This window comes from Ochlerotatus camptorhynchus, unplaced genomic scaffold, assembly GCF_037179485.1.
Source record: "Ochlerotatus camptorhynchus isolate MF236.1 unplaced genomic scaffold, CSIRO-AGI_Acam_v1.1 ptg000577l, whole genome shotgun sequence".
Lineage (NCBI taxonomy): Eukaryota > Metazoa > Arthropoda > Insecta > Diptera > Culicidae > Ochlerotatus > Ochlerotatus camptorhynchus.
In genome coordinates, this window is record NW_027041058.1 from 433,413 (window position 1) to 451,842 (window position 18,430).

Sequence of the window (18,430 nt, forward strand, 5' to 3'; positions counted from 1 at the left end):
TATTATTAAATTTTAATATTTTGATCGATTTTCCGATAAACCATACCTTTGTTCAACATTTTACACCCCCGCACCGAACTGCGTGCATGTATTGGTGTCATCCTTCGCCGGAGCAGGGCTGTGTGCAGAATGCACAGCAAAACGTCAACAAACCCATTATTTTGACGTTTAAAAGTATCTTCCACTTCACTAGCAAAGGCAGCAGAGAGAAAAGTGATTGCAATTCGTGAATCGTTCGCTTGATTGAACAACTAATTTAAAGGGAATCCATTGCCAACTTCAATTGAAACCGTTAATTTAATCAAACAAACAACCGACCATGGACGCCCATCGCGAAGCGATCCAGAAGCAAATCCACCAGGACTGGGCCAACCGGGAGTACATCGAAGTGATCACAGCCAGCATCAAGCGAATCACCGATTTCCTCAACTCTTTCGGTGAGTAAACAACAATCACTTTATTGTGGCCGAAAGTATTGGAAAATGGGCTCTGAATTCATGCCTTCCGCAGATATGAGCTGTCGGTCACGGTTGGCCGTGCTGAACGAGAAGCTGACGACGTTGGAACGGAGGATCGACTATCTGGAGGCTTGCGTGACCAAAGGGGAAACGTTGCAATAGTCGGCTGATGCTGCAAAGGGGAGGGTGGGGCTACCACGGTAGGACTGATATTTGTTGCTTTCGGAAGGGATGCGTTGATCTGGAACCGAAGCAAACAGTTCAGCAGTACGGAAAACGCGGAAGCAACCCGAAGCGAATGGATTTCTAGCGTAAGATTCCTACGAATAATAATATGCTATTTAGAGTGTACGCTTATGTTGTGACAAATGTAAATTAATTTAACTATCGTTTGATGAATAAAATGAATAACTACATCTTATGAATGTTTAAGCCGAGCCTTTTCATGGAACCTTATTGCTTCATGTTAAAGACAAGATTCATAGATGCCACAAATGGCCGCCATCATAGCTGATTCTACAAGGCAAAACAGCCACGACAAAGGCCATTTCTAGATAGGGCTCGAATTAGGGCCTAACAGCTTTTGTAAACAATGACTTCTCTTGATGATTTCTAAAAATTCAAGGCTCAAACCGCAAACCGCGCAAACCAACATCCTCACTGGGTAGGGAAGACTTCCCCTATCCGATGGTTAGGTTGGTCTGCGTGGGCGTGCCTTGAATTCATAGAAATCATCGGTAGAAGTCATTGTTTACAAAAGCTGTTATGCCCTAATTCCAGCTCTATCTAGGTTTGGGGATTTCATCATCCTTGTCCTTAACCCTCTTCCTCCCATGGTAGCACAGGCGCTCCACAACTTTGCGATCCATTTCAATCTATACCATTAAATATAGTCAGTATACTATATATATATATATAAGTATACTTTTTTAAGCTTCTCCGTCTGCTCATTATTCTCAGGCTAGCTGAATCTCGGCAAGTTTTTCACTAAGATCCAGCAACATAAAATGCCGAGCTGCTCAGTGGTGCTAATCTTGGCAAAAAAATATCTAAGTTTGTAGGAAGTTCAGTGATGCCAGCGAGAAATGTGTTTTAATGTTCAGTCGTACAATACATAATCCGTTTATAAAACTAGAATTTTATTTCCATTTGATTTCACCACTAAAATCATAAATTCACTCTTTTCATATGGCATTCTTGTCTTTTGTTTGTATCCACAAAAAGCCACGTCGCTAAGTAGCCAAGCTAAGCTGGGTTTAGATAGGGCAAGTCAAATGATCAAGTCAGTTGAATTCAACTGACTTGAAAGTGAATTGAACGTGTAAACCATGCTATTCAACTGACTTGATCAACTCACTTGAATTGAAAAAAGTTGAACCAGGCTCAACTTTTCAAGCCAATTGAATTCAACTGAGTTGATCATTTGACTTGCCTAGTCTAAACCCAGCATTAAGCTGGGTTTAGACAGGGCAAGTCAATTGATCAACTCAGTTGAATTCAACTGACTTGAACGCGAAATGAACGTCTAAACCATACCATTCAACTGACTTGATCAACTCACTTGAATTGAAAAAAGTTGAACCAGGCTCAACTTTTCAAGCCAATTGAATTCAACTTAGTTGATCATTTGACTTGCCTAGTCTAAACCCAGCATTAAGCTGGGTTTAGACAGGGCAAGTCAATTGATCAACTCAGTTGAATTCAACTGACTTGAACGCGAAATGAACGTCTAAACCATACCATTCAACTGACTTGATCAACTCACTTGAATTGAAAAAAAAAGTTGGACCAGGCTTAACTTTTCAAGCCAATTGAATTCAAGTGAGTTGATCAATTGACTTGAATAGTCTAAAACCAGCTTAGAGAGGATCATCCTAAAGGCTGACGAAATACACGGAGAGAGAGCAAGGATTGTCGGCGAGGCAGTTCAGATTTCGAAAAGGAAGAGCAAAAGTGGATGCAATTCGGACAGTTGTCGAGAGAGCCGAGAAGGCGCCGAAACAGAAGTGGAGAGGAGATCGATATTACACTGTGATAACGATCGACGTCAAGAATGCGTTCATCAGCTCCAGCTGGGAGGCCGACGCTACTTCCAGAACCGGGTCCTGATCTGTGAGCCAAATATGGGGCAGAGATCGATTAGGATCACGGTGGGAATTCCACAAGGCTCCATGCTTGGTCCAACGCTCTGGAACGTGATTTAAAAAGGCGGTCTAACGCTGAAGCTACCCAAACGAGTTGAGATCGTTGGCTTTGCGGACGACGTCGTCTTACGGTAACAGGCATGACGCTGGAATAGATGGAAATGTTGGCGACCGAGGCGGTTGACGTGATTGGAAACCTAATGCATGGAGCGAAGTTGGGGAGAACGCAATAAACTAGAAGCATAGAGGTAACTCTAAGACTAGAAGGTCCCGAAATAACGTGCTCAACTTTTAGGTTCAGCTCTGGTACTCTCTTCGGTCCCAAGCTAATCGATTCACCCCTCGAAACATATGAAAAACCAATAACCCCTCATTTTATCTGTCAAACTTTCATAGCGAATCAAAACAAACATTGCGTTGTACTAGAATTTCGACTAGAATGGGGTACGTTCAAGGGGTAGGTCACTCCGCACACCAATCTTGGGTCATCTTTTTTGTCAGTGTGCCGCAAGTATGCCGATTTAGCCGGTCATAGAGCAAGCTGAGATTGTTTGTAAAATACCCATCCCGGCAACCCGGTATTTCTGACACCTTGAATGTTTTGGTTTGAAATCGCAAGGATAAATCGGATTGAGGATGACGCGGGAAGTGGCGGGTGTGCAAAATTTCGGTGTTTTGTGAAAAGTCCTGTGTTTTAGGTTTTATAATGCCCTCAAAGGCAGACCAGAAACCTAGCCTTTCGTCCGGAAAGAGTTGGAACCGGTGGGAAGCATTGTTGGAGACCGACTATAGAGGGTGATGAATAGACTTCATTAGTTTGTTTTGTGTGAGTTGCAGCATTATTTGAATTAAGGGTACTAATGAGGTGTGATTAACTGCCTCTTTCTCTTGAGCCCACTCTGGAACCTACATTTCGTATTTAGATCTGTAAGTGAACAGCTGGTCTGAGTTCAATTAGAAGATGTTCCTGAACATACAGTCAAACAGCACGTAATGTTCTGAACAACTTCAATGACAGTTGTCCAGCAGTGCTCCCATTTTATTTACAACAATCTAATGCCTATGAGATTGTGCCGAAGGTATGCCGAAAGTGTGCCGATGGATGTGCCCAAACTGTGCCGAATATAATTTCGGCACAATGTGCTGAGTGACTTACCCCTTGGGTACGTTAATCGTTTGCTTGAGACCAATAGGCTAGTCAAGTAGTGAGCCAATTTAAAATCGTTAGTTTCGTTAGCCAATTTAGTTAGTTTCCATAGAGTTACCTCTATGGTTCAATTAACTTCACGAATATTTCAGGAATTTTAATTTTTGTGAGAAATTTAGGGTAGTCAACAGACTTTTATTTAAGATTAGAAAACTTTAGAACAGTCCCAATTACTTCAGAGAAGCACTGGTGAAGTTTATAAATCATGATGAATTACACAGCACAAAAATAATTTTAATATCACATCAAAGTGGATGCACTTTAATCAACAATCAATACGAAACTAACGATTTTAAATTGGCTCACTACTTGACTAGCCTATTGGTCCCAAGCAAATCGATTAACGTACCCCATTCTAGTATAAATTCCAGTACTACACTATGTTTGTTTTGATTCGCTATGAAAGTTTGACAGATAAAATGAGGGGTTCGTGGATTTTCTTAAGTTTCGAGGGGTGAATCGATTAGCTTGGTACCGATGATAGCACCAGAGCTGAGCCAAAAAGTTGAGCTCGTTTCTTCGGGACCTTCTGGTCTTAGAGTTACCTCTATGATTGAAGTGCATCCTCTTTAATGTAACATTAAAATTTATTTTTCGCTGTGTAGTAATTTTGTAACGGCTTTTCAGTCTTCAAGAAAAATTACTGATTACAGTTATATCATCGTAAATGTTTCGATCCAGGGGATCTTCATCAGGGTTAGTTTTTGAAATTAAGATCGTTACGCTTTTAGTGCTGATCGGAAGCCTGCATAACATTATCGGTGACATTATGTCCCTTGAGAAAGGCTTAGTAAAACATTTCAGGCATAACAGATCGACCGGTTAGTATTTTTAAGTTTTATGGTGAGCTGTTTACAGGCAAGATTTATCCCTATTCTAATTTTAGTTAGAGCAAACTGAACTCAGTGAGTAATCAGCTCTCACTACAAACTTGCCTCCATTATGTCCAACGGAAATATTTATTTAATTTACAGCTGGTGGTGCTACCTATAAACCTCCATCCGACCCCATTCTTTGGCCCTAATGATAAATATTGGTTCCAGAGAAAGTGGTTGTTTGCTACTGACAACTATAAGGCTATCATTATCTATGTACTTAAATTGAACTGAATGTTCGTTGGCATATAATATAAGCGACAAATTGATTCCATTCAACGTTTAAACAGGTTGGCCAAGAAAAGAGCTCATAACACATATATTTCTAATCGAAACAAAATTCATGGAAACGTTCCGGCCTTGCAGCACACCTTTCCGCACGTAGGCACTCGGCCACAGTTGATGGGGGTGGTAACATTACTCGCTGTTTGCAATTGCACTGCCTCGGTTGTCGTCATATCCTCCGCACCAGTGACTGACATCGGCAGATCACGTTGTCGTTGCTCACCAGCTGATTCATCGATCTATGTGGGGAAGAAAGGCATTTTGAATATTTGAAAATCTGTTTTTGGATTAACGCACCATCTTGTTTGTAACACAATTCAATGCTACCATTACTAAGAGGAATTTCAGAATCAGAGGCTTTTGCTGCATTTCCGAGAAAAATAAAACGACTGCTGCTTGGAGTGAAACTTGCTTCATGTGACTCTCGCTTGTAAGTTCGACTTAATGAGCGTCATGTGAGATAAACGTTTGTGCTGTGGGGTGCTAGCTAGCTATAAAACATGCATTCGATGAACGTAAGCACCATACCTGGGTTACTAGCTTCTAGTAACGTTCCAATCATGACAAATATTGCGACATCACTTATGAACCATTTGTACTGGAATCGTTACTTGATTCAATGTTCTTAAAACAAATACAAATTATGGGTACATTTCGGATAAACACATAAAATCAGAACTAGGTTTATTTTAGGAATAAATAATGTTTAAAATGTTATTAAAACATATCTGTAACTACAGTAAAAGAACGTTACAACATCGGTGTAAAGTTCATAAAAGTATCTTAGTGGTATAAGATCTATTATGAAATGGTTCTTCTTCTTTCTTCTGACGCGTCATCCGAGATAGAAAACAAATAAAATAGAAGTTTTACGAAGAGACAGAGAGCAGAACAACAGAAATAGCTATATAGAAGGTGTACACAGGAAGTCGCATTTAATGGCAAAAGAATTCAAACTTTGCTCCTCAGCCTTAACAAACTATGGGTCCTTAACAAACTACAAAACATAAACTGCCCTTTTAAAGGTACCACTAGACGACGACGGTGACTCGGCATGGGGCCTACTTTCTCTCGTAGCTACCGTACTCGTCGTCCTCTTCGTAGCGCTGAGTGGTCGGCGAGTAGGTTGGCCTTCTCTGCTGGAGCGAGATGTTGATCTCCTCCGGATTGCGGTACGCGCTCTGGTGAGTCGGGCTCGGGGACGACACTAGCCGGTAGGACGGAGTAGTCGGGCTGTTGTACGCTGGTTGCTTGCGGATCTGCTGCTGCTGTTGTTGCTGCTGGGGAACATGATACTGCTGCTTCTGCTGTTGAACGGGCTGACGACGTTCCTCGTGGACGCGCTGCTGGCGGTCGTAGTCGTTGTGACGCTCATCGACGTAGAAGCTCTCCGGGTAATAGCGTTCGGAATATCTGAGGGTTGGATAAGAAAGCGGTCAATTGAAATCAAGTTGCGTCGATCGATGGGGGATACCTCAAGGTGACGTTTGGTTTGGACATGTGTTCTTCCATGTTGATCGGTTTGTAGAGGTAATCGTTGACAAAGTGGTACTTGGACGACTGTTCGCAGATGTTGTCGCTGGACGGTGGCATACAGATCAGGTGCACCTGATGGAATGAAAAGCCTTCCGGGCAGATCCAAGAGTGTTTCTGATTTTCCTGGCAGTAATGGAACACTTCGCAGCCTAGACTTTCGTCGGCGTAGTATCCGGTGGTGCGTCCCGTACAGTGGAAATCGGATTTCTCCAACAGGAGAGATAACCGATCGGGTTCCTCTTCGGCTTCGACCTCTTCGCTCGAGTAGGCTGGCTTCTTGCCCTTTTTGTCCTGAGGATGATGTTGGCGGCGGTTGTAGACCTGTTGGGGTTCGTCTTCCTCCTCTTCGGAGCTGTACTGGGCCGAATAGGCTGGACGAGCCCGGTAGGCTACGTTCGCTGCACCGGCTGGCGTTGAATCTTTAACGTTTTCACGTTCCTCCGAACTGTGGGCGTTGCTGAACTGGGCCGCTTGGGATTTGAACTGCTGCTGGGCGGTGGCGACTGCGCAGAACAGCAATAGGGCGATGCCGATGAGATGCAGTGAAAGCCTGTGTTGGAGAGTAGAGAAGCGGGCATCGATTAGGTTTGAAGTTGTTGATTTTCTTTGATCTGTGCGGATCAAACGCACTGAGCACGAGTGCTCAATAAATACAGTAAGCATGAGCGTGAGTCTGCTTAATAGTAACGAAATTATTGTTTGGATACTATTACTATTTACAATTCATATCTACTGTAGGGTTCTTAGATAGCCTAGGCAGTATTACCAACAATCAATACGAAGCTAACGATTTTAAATTGGCTCACTACTGGACTAGCCTATTGGTCCCAAGCAAATCGATTAACGTACCCCATTCTAGTCAAAATTCTAGTACTACACTATGTTTGGTTTGATTTGATATGAAAGTTTGACAGATTAAATGAGGGGTTCGTGGATTTCCTACGATTCGAGGGGTGCATCGATTAGCTTGTCATTTTGATGACCAAGTCATTTTGTCAAATATATTTGTAATACATTTGAGATTTTTTTACCAGCACGACACTTACACTGAACATCCAATGCAGAATTAGAATATGAATGAAGAATGAATGTATCATATGTTGTTTGTGTAAAGTAAGATAGAAACAAACTATATTGTTTCTTTCCTTTGGATGAAGCGCCAAATTTACTTATCGTTGCTCCCTCATCGTTGCTCCCTGCACTCCGCCCTGGCTATGCCCATGGTAAACACTGATTAAAAACTACAAGGGGCAGCCCTATGGGGTTGTACCAACAATTAATACGAAACTAACGATTTTAAATTGGCTCACCACTTTAGTAGCCTATTGGTCCCAAGCAAACGATTAACGTACCCTATTCTAGTCGAAATTCTGGTACTACGCAATGTTTGTTTTGATTCGCTATGAAAGTTTGACAGATAAAATGAGGGGTTATTGGTTTTTCCTATGTTTCGAGGGGTGAATCGATTAGCTTGGGACCGAAGAGAGTACCAGAGCTGAGCCAAAAAGTTGAGCACGTTATTTCGGGACCTTCTAGTCTTAGAGTTACCTCTATGGTTGTACGCAATGGTGACGTAGGACTACTACTATAATAAATCTCATTTGTAGGAGCTTGCGTTTTGTGTAGGAATAGGAATTTGAGCGGGGTTCTCTCTGTTTATCCTCTTTAGTAGACGCGCCTGACAAAGATGGCCTACAGCGACTCACGAAGAGCTACTGATTCCGGCTTCCTCCTTCTATGGTTGCTCATGTGGGCTGTAATCATGTAAATTTAGGTGCTCTGGAACTGACATATACGAGCGTCAATTTTGACATAAAATTGAGTCATAATAGACGCCAAATTCAGCTCACTCAAACAGACTTTCGAACTTTTCAGTCTCGGAACACTTAATTTTACATGACATGTTAGTTTACGTCTCATCCTTTATCTCAAAGATGGATTCCGTCACGTGTAAAATTAGGTATTTCTAAGTGTGAAGTGTAAAGAAAATGTTATATTCGAGAACCAACCTGGGTATCAAATTTAATCAAACACCACCCTGATTCGAAAAAAAACACTTACTTCATCATGTTTTTACAATCCTCAGTAAACTATTATATAACCATCAAAGTCAAAAGAGAACTTTTTCATTACTCATCATGATTGATATATAATCTGTACATTAACCAAGGGGTATGTCATTCAGCAAAGTTTGCCGAAAGTAGTATAGACACACCTTCGGCACAATCTCGTAGGCATTGATTGTTCATTAAATGAAATGGAAGCACTGCTAGAAAGCTGCAATTGAAGTTGTTTACTAAAAATATATTACTGAACAAAGAATGATTAAAATTTAATCATTTTTTGCTTAAACAATCTTTATATGTATATTGATTTGGTTAAAATTGATTTCAAATGTATACTATGTTTATAAATTATTTCCCGCGATCAATTTAATGATCCAATTAAATAATTAGGAGACCAACATCTTGCTGAAAGTTATTATAATAGGTAGTTACATAAGAAAATATCGGTTGCTGGTCGCTTAGTGTGTTAAAAAAGTGATCAAATTACATTAGAAAAAAGATGTTAAAAGAATAATTCAGATCTCCGCCTTTACGTGGGATCATCAGTGCACTGGCAGTGCATTATGCCGTTGATGAATCTGAATCCATTCGTCCGGCAGCACCACAGCCTACTTCTTCTGCATATTGAACCTCAAGCTACTGATGAGATCAATGCTTGGAACTAGTACGGGGGAAATAAGAAGAACGGATCGAGAGACCGATATGTCCGCTTGTGGGACATTAGCGCTGAATTCTTTTGACGTCGATTGCCCATTTTGACACTTTGCCCATTTCTACAGCTATATTCATTGACATTCTCAAAAGGAGTTTCACAATAGAACGCTTTACCAGGAATAGCTGTTGGTAACAATAATGGATCCGGAACCATCGGATGGGGGAGATCGAAAACTGGTCTATTGCATTGTATACCAGAAGTTTTAGAGAGCTGCAAAGCTAACAGTGCAGCACAAACCTCTGAAAAGCCGTATAGGTAGGAATTGTAAATCCGGTGGATGTTCTTTAAGGTCATTTCGCTGCAGATGTAATCCTGGTGTATGAAACCTTTTTCAGAACATGCTGGTTCATTCGGGACAGAAGTCAGACAAGTGTGAAAACTGTGGAAAATACTTAAGGCAATCGACTTTACATTCACGTTAGGACCCACTCGAACGAACGTCCCTTGCTTACACAATTTTCTAAAGCTTTTCAACGAGAAGAATAATCCAACAACCCACGTGCGTACTTATTCACTCGTCTATTGGAAGATTGCCGCAAAAGCTCAACGCAGATGTCGCCACTGCATGATGATGATAATGTTGACAGACTGCATATAAAATTCGTGAAAATTAGCATTAAATTATAATTTTCATCAAGCCTACGTGAAATCCTTCCAATATAACATTCGAATTGAAGAAGAAAACGTTTTTACGATCAGACTGATGTGCATCTTTGACTTTTTCAGGTGAACTTTCAAAAGATATATTCATTTCATTTCACAGCTCCATCAATGCTGCATCGTAAATATGATGGTAAACAGAAGTAAATTGCTCAATTACTCAAAATAAAGATGATTTGTCATCTTGTTATCACTTTGAAGACCATCTAGCATCATTTTATAGTATGGTGCTTGTTAAGTAAATCAAGTTCCGGTTTGTTTTCCGTCGAAAATTGTGAGTATCAATATGTTTGCTTAAAAAAGGCCAAAATGAACATTTATTGAATATTGGCGTCCTATACAACCAATTCTCTATTACCACCAGCATGATACAACCTTTCCTAAGTAAATGCACTTAATTTCCACTTTCATCTTAGTGAAAATCGCACATATTTACCATTTTCTGAAAAATGCAGCTGCGCAGGAGGTAGCCTCTCCCTGTGGGTGCAAACTTGTTATGCATAATTTTCCATGAAAACATCTCCGATCCATACCGAAATAATAACAAATAGTTTTCAAACACGTTTTCTTACACGATTCAAGCAAAAGTTTCCACGGGAAATTATTAGTTTTTCTTTATGGACCGATTTGCCCCAAAAAGCGTCTGTTTTACTTGGAAAATTTGGAAACTATCCTCCTTCTAGTAGTTCTCACTTCGAAATGTAGGTGGCGAAAGCTTGGAAAAGTTTCGCTGCAAGACGCCAATCGAACGTAATTTCATAATCCAACAGGACTGGCCAAACACGTCCAAACAAGCTAGATCTGCCAGAAAACGTTCACTCAAATCGAATATCCTGAAAACTCACATGAAGACGCACATATTCCAGGATTCGTTTCAATATTTGAGTTCGCGTTCGTTTCCAAACGAGGAAGAAGTCAGCCGTCACTCGTTGGTAAATTCGTCACCGAAGCCGTTTAACTGTTCATACTACGGAAAACAATTTATTTAACCTGAAGACTCACGTCCGGACCCACTCGGGTGAAAAATCGTTTTCAGTAACATTCTCTGTTTGGTGCCACTATCTGAAATTCAATTTGACGGCGTTTCGTGTCCTTGTATGGGATCTGGATCATAACCATGACTGCTCTGTGGGTAATCCGCCTCGGACCAAACACTTTGCTAGAGGATAGCGAATCCACGCTAGACTGAAAAATCAATATCATTCTTTGTAATAAATCCTACTCCTGATGGTTGATCAGGAACATTCACAGGATGCACTTTGCTAGACTTTGTAGAGTAGTTTTTTCACCCTTTCAAATGTTCAAATCGCCTCCAGCAGCTTTTCAAAATTTTCCTTGTCTTTGTCGTTCTTATCCCGAACCAACAACTTCACCGACGGAATGCACTCCCCACCGTTCTACTCGATCTTCTTCCTGCTGGTGAGGAAAAGGATAAGTCCATCTTACCGTGTAAGAAAAAGTACCCAAAATTGAGTTCCTTTCACTCATCACGTGGCTTCCGTGGGGCTAGGTAAAATTAAGTTAAAGAAGAAAACTCAATTTTGAGTAATCCTGGCGTTGACCAAGTTGACAAAAAAATAATAAAACGGAGCAGACTGGAACCGAACCATGGACGTTGAGATTACGGGGCCAGTGAGTTGACCACTCGTCTATGGTTAAAGGCGCATAAAAGCAACCTCAATGAAAATAAACTTATATTTGAGTTTATTTATTATTACTCAATAGTTGAGTAAATTTTAACCAACGCCGCTTTTCTGATTCACTCAACGGCGGACCTCAAATGATAGAACCCAACGTTGAGTTTTTTTTTAACTTAACTTTGAGTATTTTTTCTTACCGTGTGGGCATAGAGTATCAATGTGCTTGACACATAATATACAAATGTATGTATTTGTTGCCATATTAAGCTCTCAATTAATAAGTGCATCTAGCGCACTAAGTTGAGAACCGGAGAAACGCTCAAGTGTAAAAGAAGAAGAAGACGAAAAGATGTACGTTTCTTTGGTTATGTGTTCCAATTATGGCCTATGGAATTCCCATATGCCATAATTGAAACACACCATCATAGGAAAGTATAATCTTAACTGGTATATTTGCAAAAAACAACCCACCATCTACCTCCCAATCCTGATCTCAACCTACGTGCTAAGTTTGCATTGCATAAATGCGGAACTGCTCTCGATTTGCCCTGTTACTTTACGTGATCGTTAAAATCCTAATCCGGTACGACAATGGCCCAATCAATCAGATTTTCAGTTCATTTCAGCATAACGTGATGATGACTGCTATTTCCTTAGACACACGCCACATTCCAAGGCGTGCTCTATTGTTCATAAAAATTTACATCTTTCCCTTTATACGCGCTACTCATCACACATAGCTAATCGCTCGCGGTCATGTTCAAACGATCAAACGAAAAAGTTGTTTATTGAAAAATCTCATAACCGATCTCGTTTCTCGCGAGAGACTTGTTTTCATTTTCTGCACCAGTGTGCAGAAACAACGCACATGAGTGAAAGTTTTTGCATTCATTGGAAAAATAAGCATTTAAATTAGATCACACCAAAGACATGCACGCGGACGGAGTATGGAGACAATGCTCAATCAAATGTCGAAATGCTGGGGAAGTGGTACCGTTGTTGTTATGAGATTAAAATTTAAGATTATGTTATGAATGGCAAATCATCAAAATTCAAAGAAATTCGATCAATGCACCGAGCGCACGTGAATGACTCCAAGGCGTGTTCGTTCATGTAGGTAGGTAGATAAGTGTGACTCAGTGTGATGGGTGGAATAATCACTTATAATTAACGGTTAATGTTCGACGAGAGACATTTCCAACCGACATATGCCTTCCCGCCCTCAATCTGTATGTATTTACATGCGAAAACAATTGCAGCAACTGGAACAGATGTGATTTTGTAATCGATTTCGGTTTGCATAAAAAGAGGCAAGTGCAATAATGGCATCATTGACCGAGATTACTTGGTTTCTGTCTTGTGAGGTGCGTCACAGTCAGAGTGTGCTATGATGTAATCTGAATCGAAAATGACTTACTTTCAATTTTTCAATGCAAACAAGGGGAAGCTTGTTGAAGGTTCACCATCAGCATGACACAATTCGAGCAAGCTGATCATTCTGAAACCCAAACTGTCAGTCATCTTGCAAATTCAGCCCTCATGTAACCAGGGCATAAATAAGCCATCAGCAGAATTTTCACAAAAAGGAAGTCAGACAGAAGAAGCTGAAAAAATACGTACAAACAATCAAAACAATTTCCTGAACACTGTTTCGGAAAAGTGTGATAATTGCTAGGCAGTTTTCCTCATCCCTATTATTATTAGCCGCACAATCGTCTGATAACCGCCCACAAGCAAATTCAGCCAAAAGTCATAATTTCTCACAGCCCATTCCCATCGTCGTCGGTCGGCTCCGCTTACTTGCTTGGTGTGAACCATGCGCCAACCCCTTCTCGACGGAAGGTTGTTAAAGATGTACCAACTTCATCGTCTTCCTCAAACTACTTAGGCACAGCTAATTGTTCATCATCTTACACCGATCGCTGCATCTGGCATCGTATGCATCGCTTGCAATGACCTTCCCAGACGTTTCTCGGTTCAACGAAACTGAACAACAGTCAGCGTTTACTACCGTTCACGAGCCAGCCGGGGAGGGTGGGTGGCCGCGAAGTGGATGGCATTCACGAATTCTATTCTATTGGGTGTTTAACGAGACTGCAACGGTAGTTTCCCATCCCAAGACGCTGAAGCAGCAGCAGTGAGAAGCAGACACTGCAACATAATTTTAACGGCCCAGTTGCAAATCGACCGATGGACGATTCGCGAAAAGACTGTTTTGCATCGTGGGACTGGGACACACTTGTGTTACCTTCATGGGGCGATGGAAGAAATGTGCGCAAGAGAGGAAGATTGGCGCAAGCTGGCCCCGAACTACAACTATTAGTTTTGTTCATGTGTTATTTTGTATTGCTGCAATAATCAGAGTCAAGAATCACGCTAATGATGGATCGTAGTTATTTATGCTCTCCGTATGCCGGTCCGTGCTTCGATGGCGCACTCGTGTGATGGGTGGCTAGGGTGGTTCAAAATATCGATTTTTTTTTCCACCTCACTAGTGGTTACCGTTTCTGCTTACTGAGCAGAAGGTCGAGAATACAATCCCAGAATAAAAATAACCTGACCCACAAAAACACAACTTTCGTTTGAATGGCAATTGTCGCAAACACGGTCTTTATAACAACGGTTGTCATACTAATCAACGGTTGTCAGAAGTCCTAATTCATTCTAATGAGTCGTTCTATAAGTGTTTTTTTTTAAATCGCAGAACTCTAAGACCAGTTTCATAAATTATAAAATGTACGTTTTTACGTATATTTATTCAGTTATATTTTTGCACAGAACTCCTAATCATACAATTTTCCACATTTAAGTATATTGCATGAGCTTTCGTTTTTTTACAATTAAATTCATAAATGTATTCACCGCCAAGGAACGTACGCCCACTTATATATAGTTACACTTGTCATACAAAACCAATGAGTTCCCAATACGTTCAGCTAATTCATTCCATTTGGCCCGAATACGCTACCTGTTCGTTAAAGTCCGTCACTCGTATAAAAGAGTAACCGAAAATAAATTTGAGCAAGATAGTATATGGAAATTGCATGATAAGGAAAGAGATCTCTTGTAGCATTGAACGTTTTCAGAGAAAGATGAGAATTGTCGTTTGAAAGGTCGTTGAATTACTTCGGTAATTTGACGTGCTTCCGTCCACGATGACCGTTGGGGTCACACCTATCTGAGGGTTTCTGGATCTTCAACTCGTTCACTTTTACTTGAACCGTGGAAGAGGCGGGAGTGCGAGTAGTTAGTACTTAAGTGTACTTAGTGTCACGGGGTGTTTTTCGTGGTATGTGAAATTAAAAATATGAGGAGTCTATAAGACTGAATTTAATGTTACATTTCACGATCCTTTCCGTTAGCCTGAAGAATTCAAACTTTAGGTTAAAAGTTACGTGCGGTCAATTTATTGTGTGTGCAAAGTTCGTAGAAAGGTAAGGTGAATAATGTCTTTTGTGTAGAGATGTAACTGAAATGTGTCGAACAGCTTTTTGTGCAGGATCGTTTTGTGCAGATTGAAGTTTGCACCGCATCGCTTCTAGCCAAAGATGGCTTTGCTCGGCACACCGCAACCAAGGAATTAAATCGCGCTCTCTAGACCCTACGCTTCAACGTCAAGGTTCCCGGTTCGGTGGAGAATTCGGAAGGGAGACACCGTTTAACTGTTCTCCGGCAGAGCGTTGGACAAATCCGCCAATATCAACCACGTGAACCCACGAACATTATTCGTTGACATTTGCGCCACCGGCAATCGGCACTAGTTCAGTACCAATTCGAGGGTTCGATTGGGAATTTCCGCACCATACCAGTCCGGGGTGCAATGTGCAACACCACCTCCGTGGAATAGGGTGCTACTCAGCAATCTTTCAAGATCAAGATCACCTAAAATCACAGGCACCAATATCACAAGCCATCATCACCACGAAAATCACACGTGATTTACAGACCAATAACAGCCGTGATTTTCGATTCTCAAAATCAACCAGCATCAATATCAACCAAGATCAAAATCATCGAAAATCATAGGTTTAGAAGATATGTGAAATTCTAAAGTTTGAGGCATTCCGAAATTCAAGTCAACATTCAGGATGAAATTAAAATGGTGGATTTCAACCCAAGATGGCTCCCAAATCCAAGATGGCGGACCAAAATCCAATATGGCGGCCCCTGGACAGGGAATATGCAACTAAATCTATGCAATATGGGTATCTGTGGAATGGGCTCGCTAAGTGGAAGTGGAAAATCGACATCCACCGCCATTTTGGAGTTCAAGAAGGTGGACCAAAATCCAATATGGCGGCCCCGGACAGGGAATATGCATCTAAACCTATGCCATATGGGGGTATCTGCGGAATGAGCTCGCTAAGTGGAAGTTGAAAATTGACATCCGCCGCCATTTTGGAATTCAAGATAGAGGACCTAAATCCAATATGGCGGCCCCGGACAAGAAATATGCATCTCAACCCATGCAATATGGGTATCTACGAAATGGGCTCGATGAGGGGAGGTGAAAAATTGACATCCACCGCCATTTTGAAATCCAACATGGTGGACCAAAATCCAATATTATTATTATTATTACTTTGATATCTTCATCCGACAATTTGTTGTCTTAATGAATAATTCTTAGCATCAACATCAATTCATTCTTCTTAGCCTTGAGCGAAATTGAACAGAGTTTTCATTGAAGTCGAACAAATTATAAACATCGTTGAAATTGCGCATGACTGCACGTACTGGCTCGTTACCGTCGTAGTCCTGTCGCCAGCGTGGTAAGCGGAGAAATTCGGTATTCCTGAGTGCATAGCCGGGAATGTTAATGTCGATGAGAGCAAGAAGATTCGGTGCATCAAGTTCGGCGTTCAGTAGTTTCGCTACAAATACAGCTTTCGCGTTCTTCCTCCTTTGTTCCAGCGTTTCCAATCCCAGTAGTTGGCATCTATTCTCATAGGGTGGCAGATTAACCGGGTCATTCCACGGTAAGTTGCGAAGAGAGTATCGCACAAATTTGCGCTGAACGGCCTCTATGCGATCGATCACGGTGATATGAAACGGATCCCATATAATACAGCCTGTCTCGAGAATTGGACGAACAAGACTAACATACAGCGATTTCAATGTGTAAGGATCTTGAAACTCCTTTGTCACCTTTCCAATGAAACCAAGCTGCCGTCGTGCCTTCGCAATAACATCTTCGTGGTGGTTCCTGAACGTGAGACTTGAGTCCAATGTAATTCCAAGATCACGCACTGTCTGCACGCGTGATAGGGTGTTTCCGTCGATGACATATTCATATTGAAGGAAATTTTTCTTGCGGTGGAAGCTAATGACGTGGCATTTAGGTACGCTGAGGGTCATATTGTTGGCACGACACCACAATGCAAATTTGTCCAGTGCCTCCTGGAGTCGCAGACAGTCGTCTTCGTTTTTAACGATCACATAGATTTTTGTATCATCAGCATAAATAAAGTAACATCCATTTTCCAGAAGCACAGTTGCGTCATTGATGTACAGCGAAAATAGCAACGGTCCCAAGTTACTTCCTTGAGGTACACCGGAGGTATTGCAGAACCAGTCAGAAGTTGAAGATCCAATCTTTACTGCAAGAGTCCTGTTGCAGAGATATGATCCGAGTCATTGAACGAAATTGGCAGATGAGCCCATCTTGCGTAGTTTAGCCAGAAGAATGGAGTGGTTGAGCCGGTCAAATGCAGCTTTCAAGTCAGTGTATATTGTATCTACTTGCTTTCCCTGCCCAATATTTCGAAGACAGATCGAAGTGAACTCAGTGACGTTTGTGGTTACACTTCTTCCGGGGCGGCACCGGACAAGAAATATGCATCTAAGCCCATGCAATATGGGTATCTGCGGAATGGGCTCGATGAGGGGATGTGAAAAATTGACATCCACTGAAATTTTGAAATCCAAGATGGTGGACCAAAATCAAATATGGAGGCCCCTGGACAGGGAATATGCATTTAACCCATGCAATATGGATATATACGGAATGGGCTCGATGAGGGGCAGTGAAAAATTGGCATCCGCCACCATTTTGGAAACCAAGATGGTGGACCAAAATCCAATAAGGCAGCCCCCGGACAAGGAGTATGCATCTTCACCAATAATATAGGGATTCTGCGGAATGGGCTCGAAAAGTGGAAGTAGAATATTGACATCCGCCGCCATTTTGAAATCCAAGATGGCGACCAAAATCCGATATGGTGGCCCCCGGACAAGGAATTTGCATCTAAACCCATGCAATATGGGTATCTACGGAATGGGCTAGATGAGTGGAAGTGGAAAATAGAAATCCACTGCCATTTTGGAAATCAAGAGCCCATTCTGCAGATACCCATATTGCATGAGTTTAGATATATATTCCATGTCCGGGGCCGCCTATTGGATTTTGGTCCGCCATATTGAATTCTAAAATGGCGGCGGATGTCAATTTTCCATTTCCACTCATCGAGCACATTGCGTAGATACCCATATTGCATGGGTTTAGATGCATATTCCTAGTCCGGGGCCACCATATTGGATTTTGGTCAGGCATCTTGGATTCCAAAATAACGGTGGATGTCAATTTTCCACTTCCCCTCATCGTGCTCATTCCGTAGATACTCATATTGCATTGGTTAAATGCATATTCCTAGTCAGGGGCCCCCTATTGGAATTTGGTCCACCATATTGGATTCCAAAATGGCGGCGGATGTCAATTTTTCATTTCCACTCATAGAGCACATTCCGTAGATACCCAAATTGCATAGATTTAGATGCATATTCCCTGTCCGGGGCCGCCATATTGGATTTTGGATCACCATCTTGAATTCCAAAATGGCGGTGG

General features: G+C 41.6%; 2 protein-coding genes across 2 annotated transcripts in view; one reads left to right on the top strand and one right to left on the bottom strand.

Annotated features, from left to right (window-relative positions):
* Positions 1–196: 196 nt before the first annotated feature.
* Positions 197–879, top strand: HSPC300 (haematopoietic stem/progenitor cell protein 300). The gene is made up of 2 exons (XM_065237013.1): positions 197–437; positions 511–879. Exons 1-2 carry the CDS (start codon positions 320–322, stop codon positions 618–620), a joined length of 228 nt encoding a protein of 75 aa, XP_065093085.1. The 5' UTR covers positions 197–319; the 3' UTR covers positions 621–879.
* Positions 880–5,652: 4,773 nt separating this feature from the next.
* The window catches only part of LOC135713734 (putative cyclin-dependent serine/threonine-protein kinase DDB_G0272797/DDB_G0274007), a 35,720-nt gene continuing 22,942 nt past the window's right edge, over positions 5,653–18,430 (bottom strand). The window contains exons 2-3 of the mRNA XM_065236957.1: positions 6,444–7,055; positions 5,653–6,382 (exon numbers count right to left, since the gene is read on the bottom strand). Coding sequence (XP_065093029.1) covers positions 6,031–6,382; positions 6,444–7,055 — 964 coding nt within the window. The 3' untranslated portion in view covers positions 5,653–6,030. The remainder of the gene's footprint in view (positions 6,383–6,443; positions 7,056–18,430) is intronic.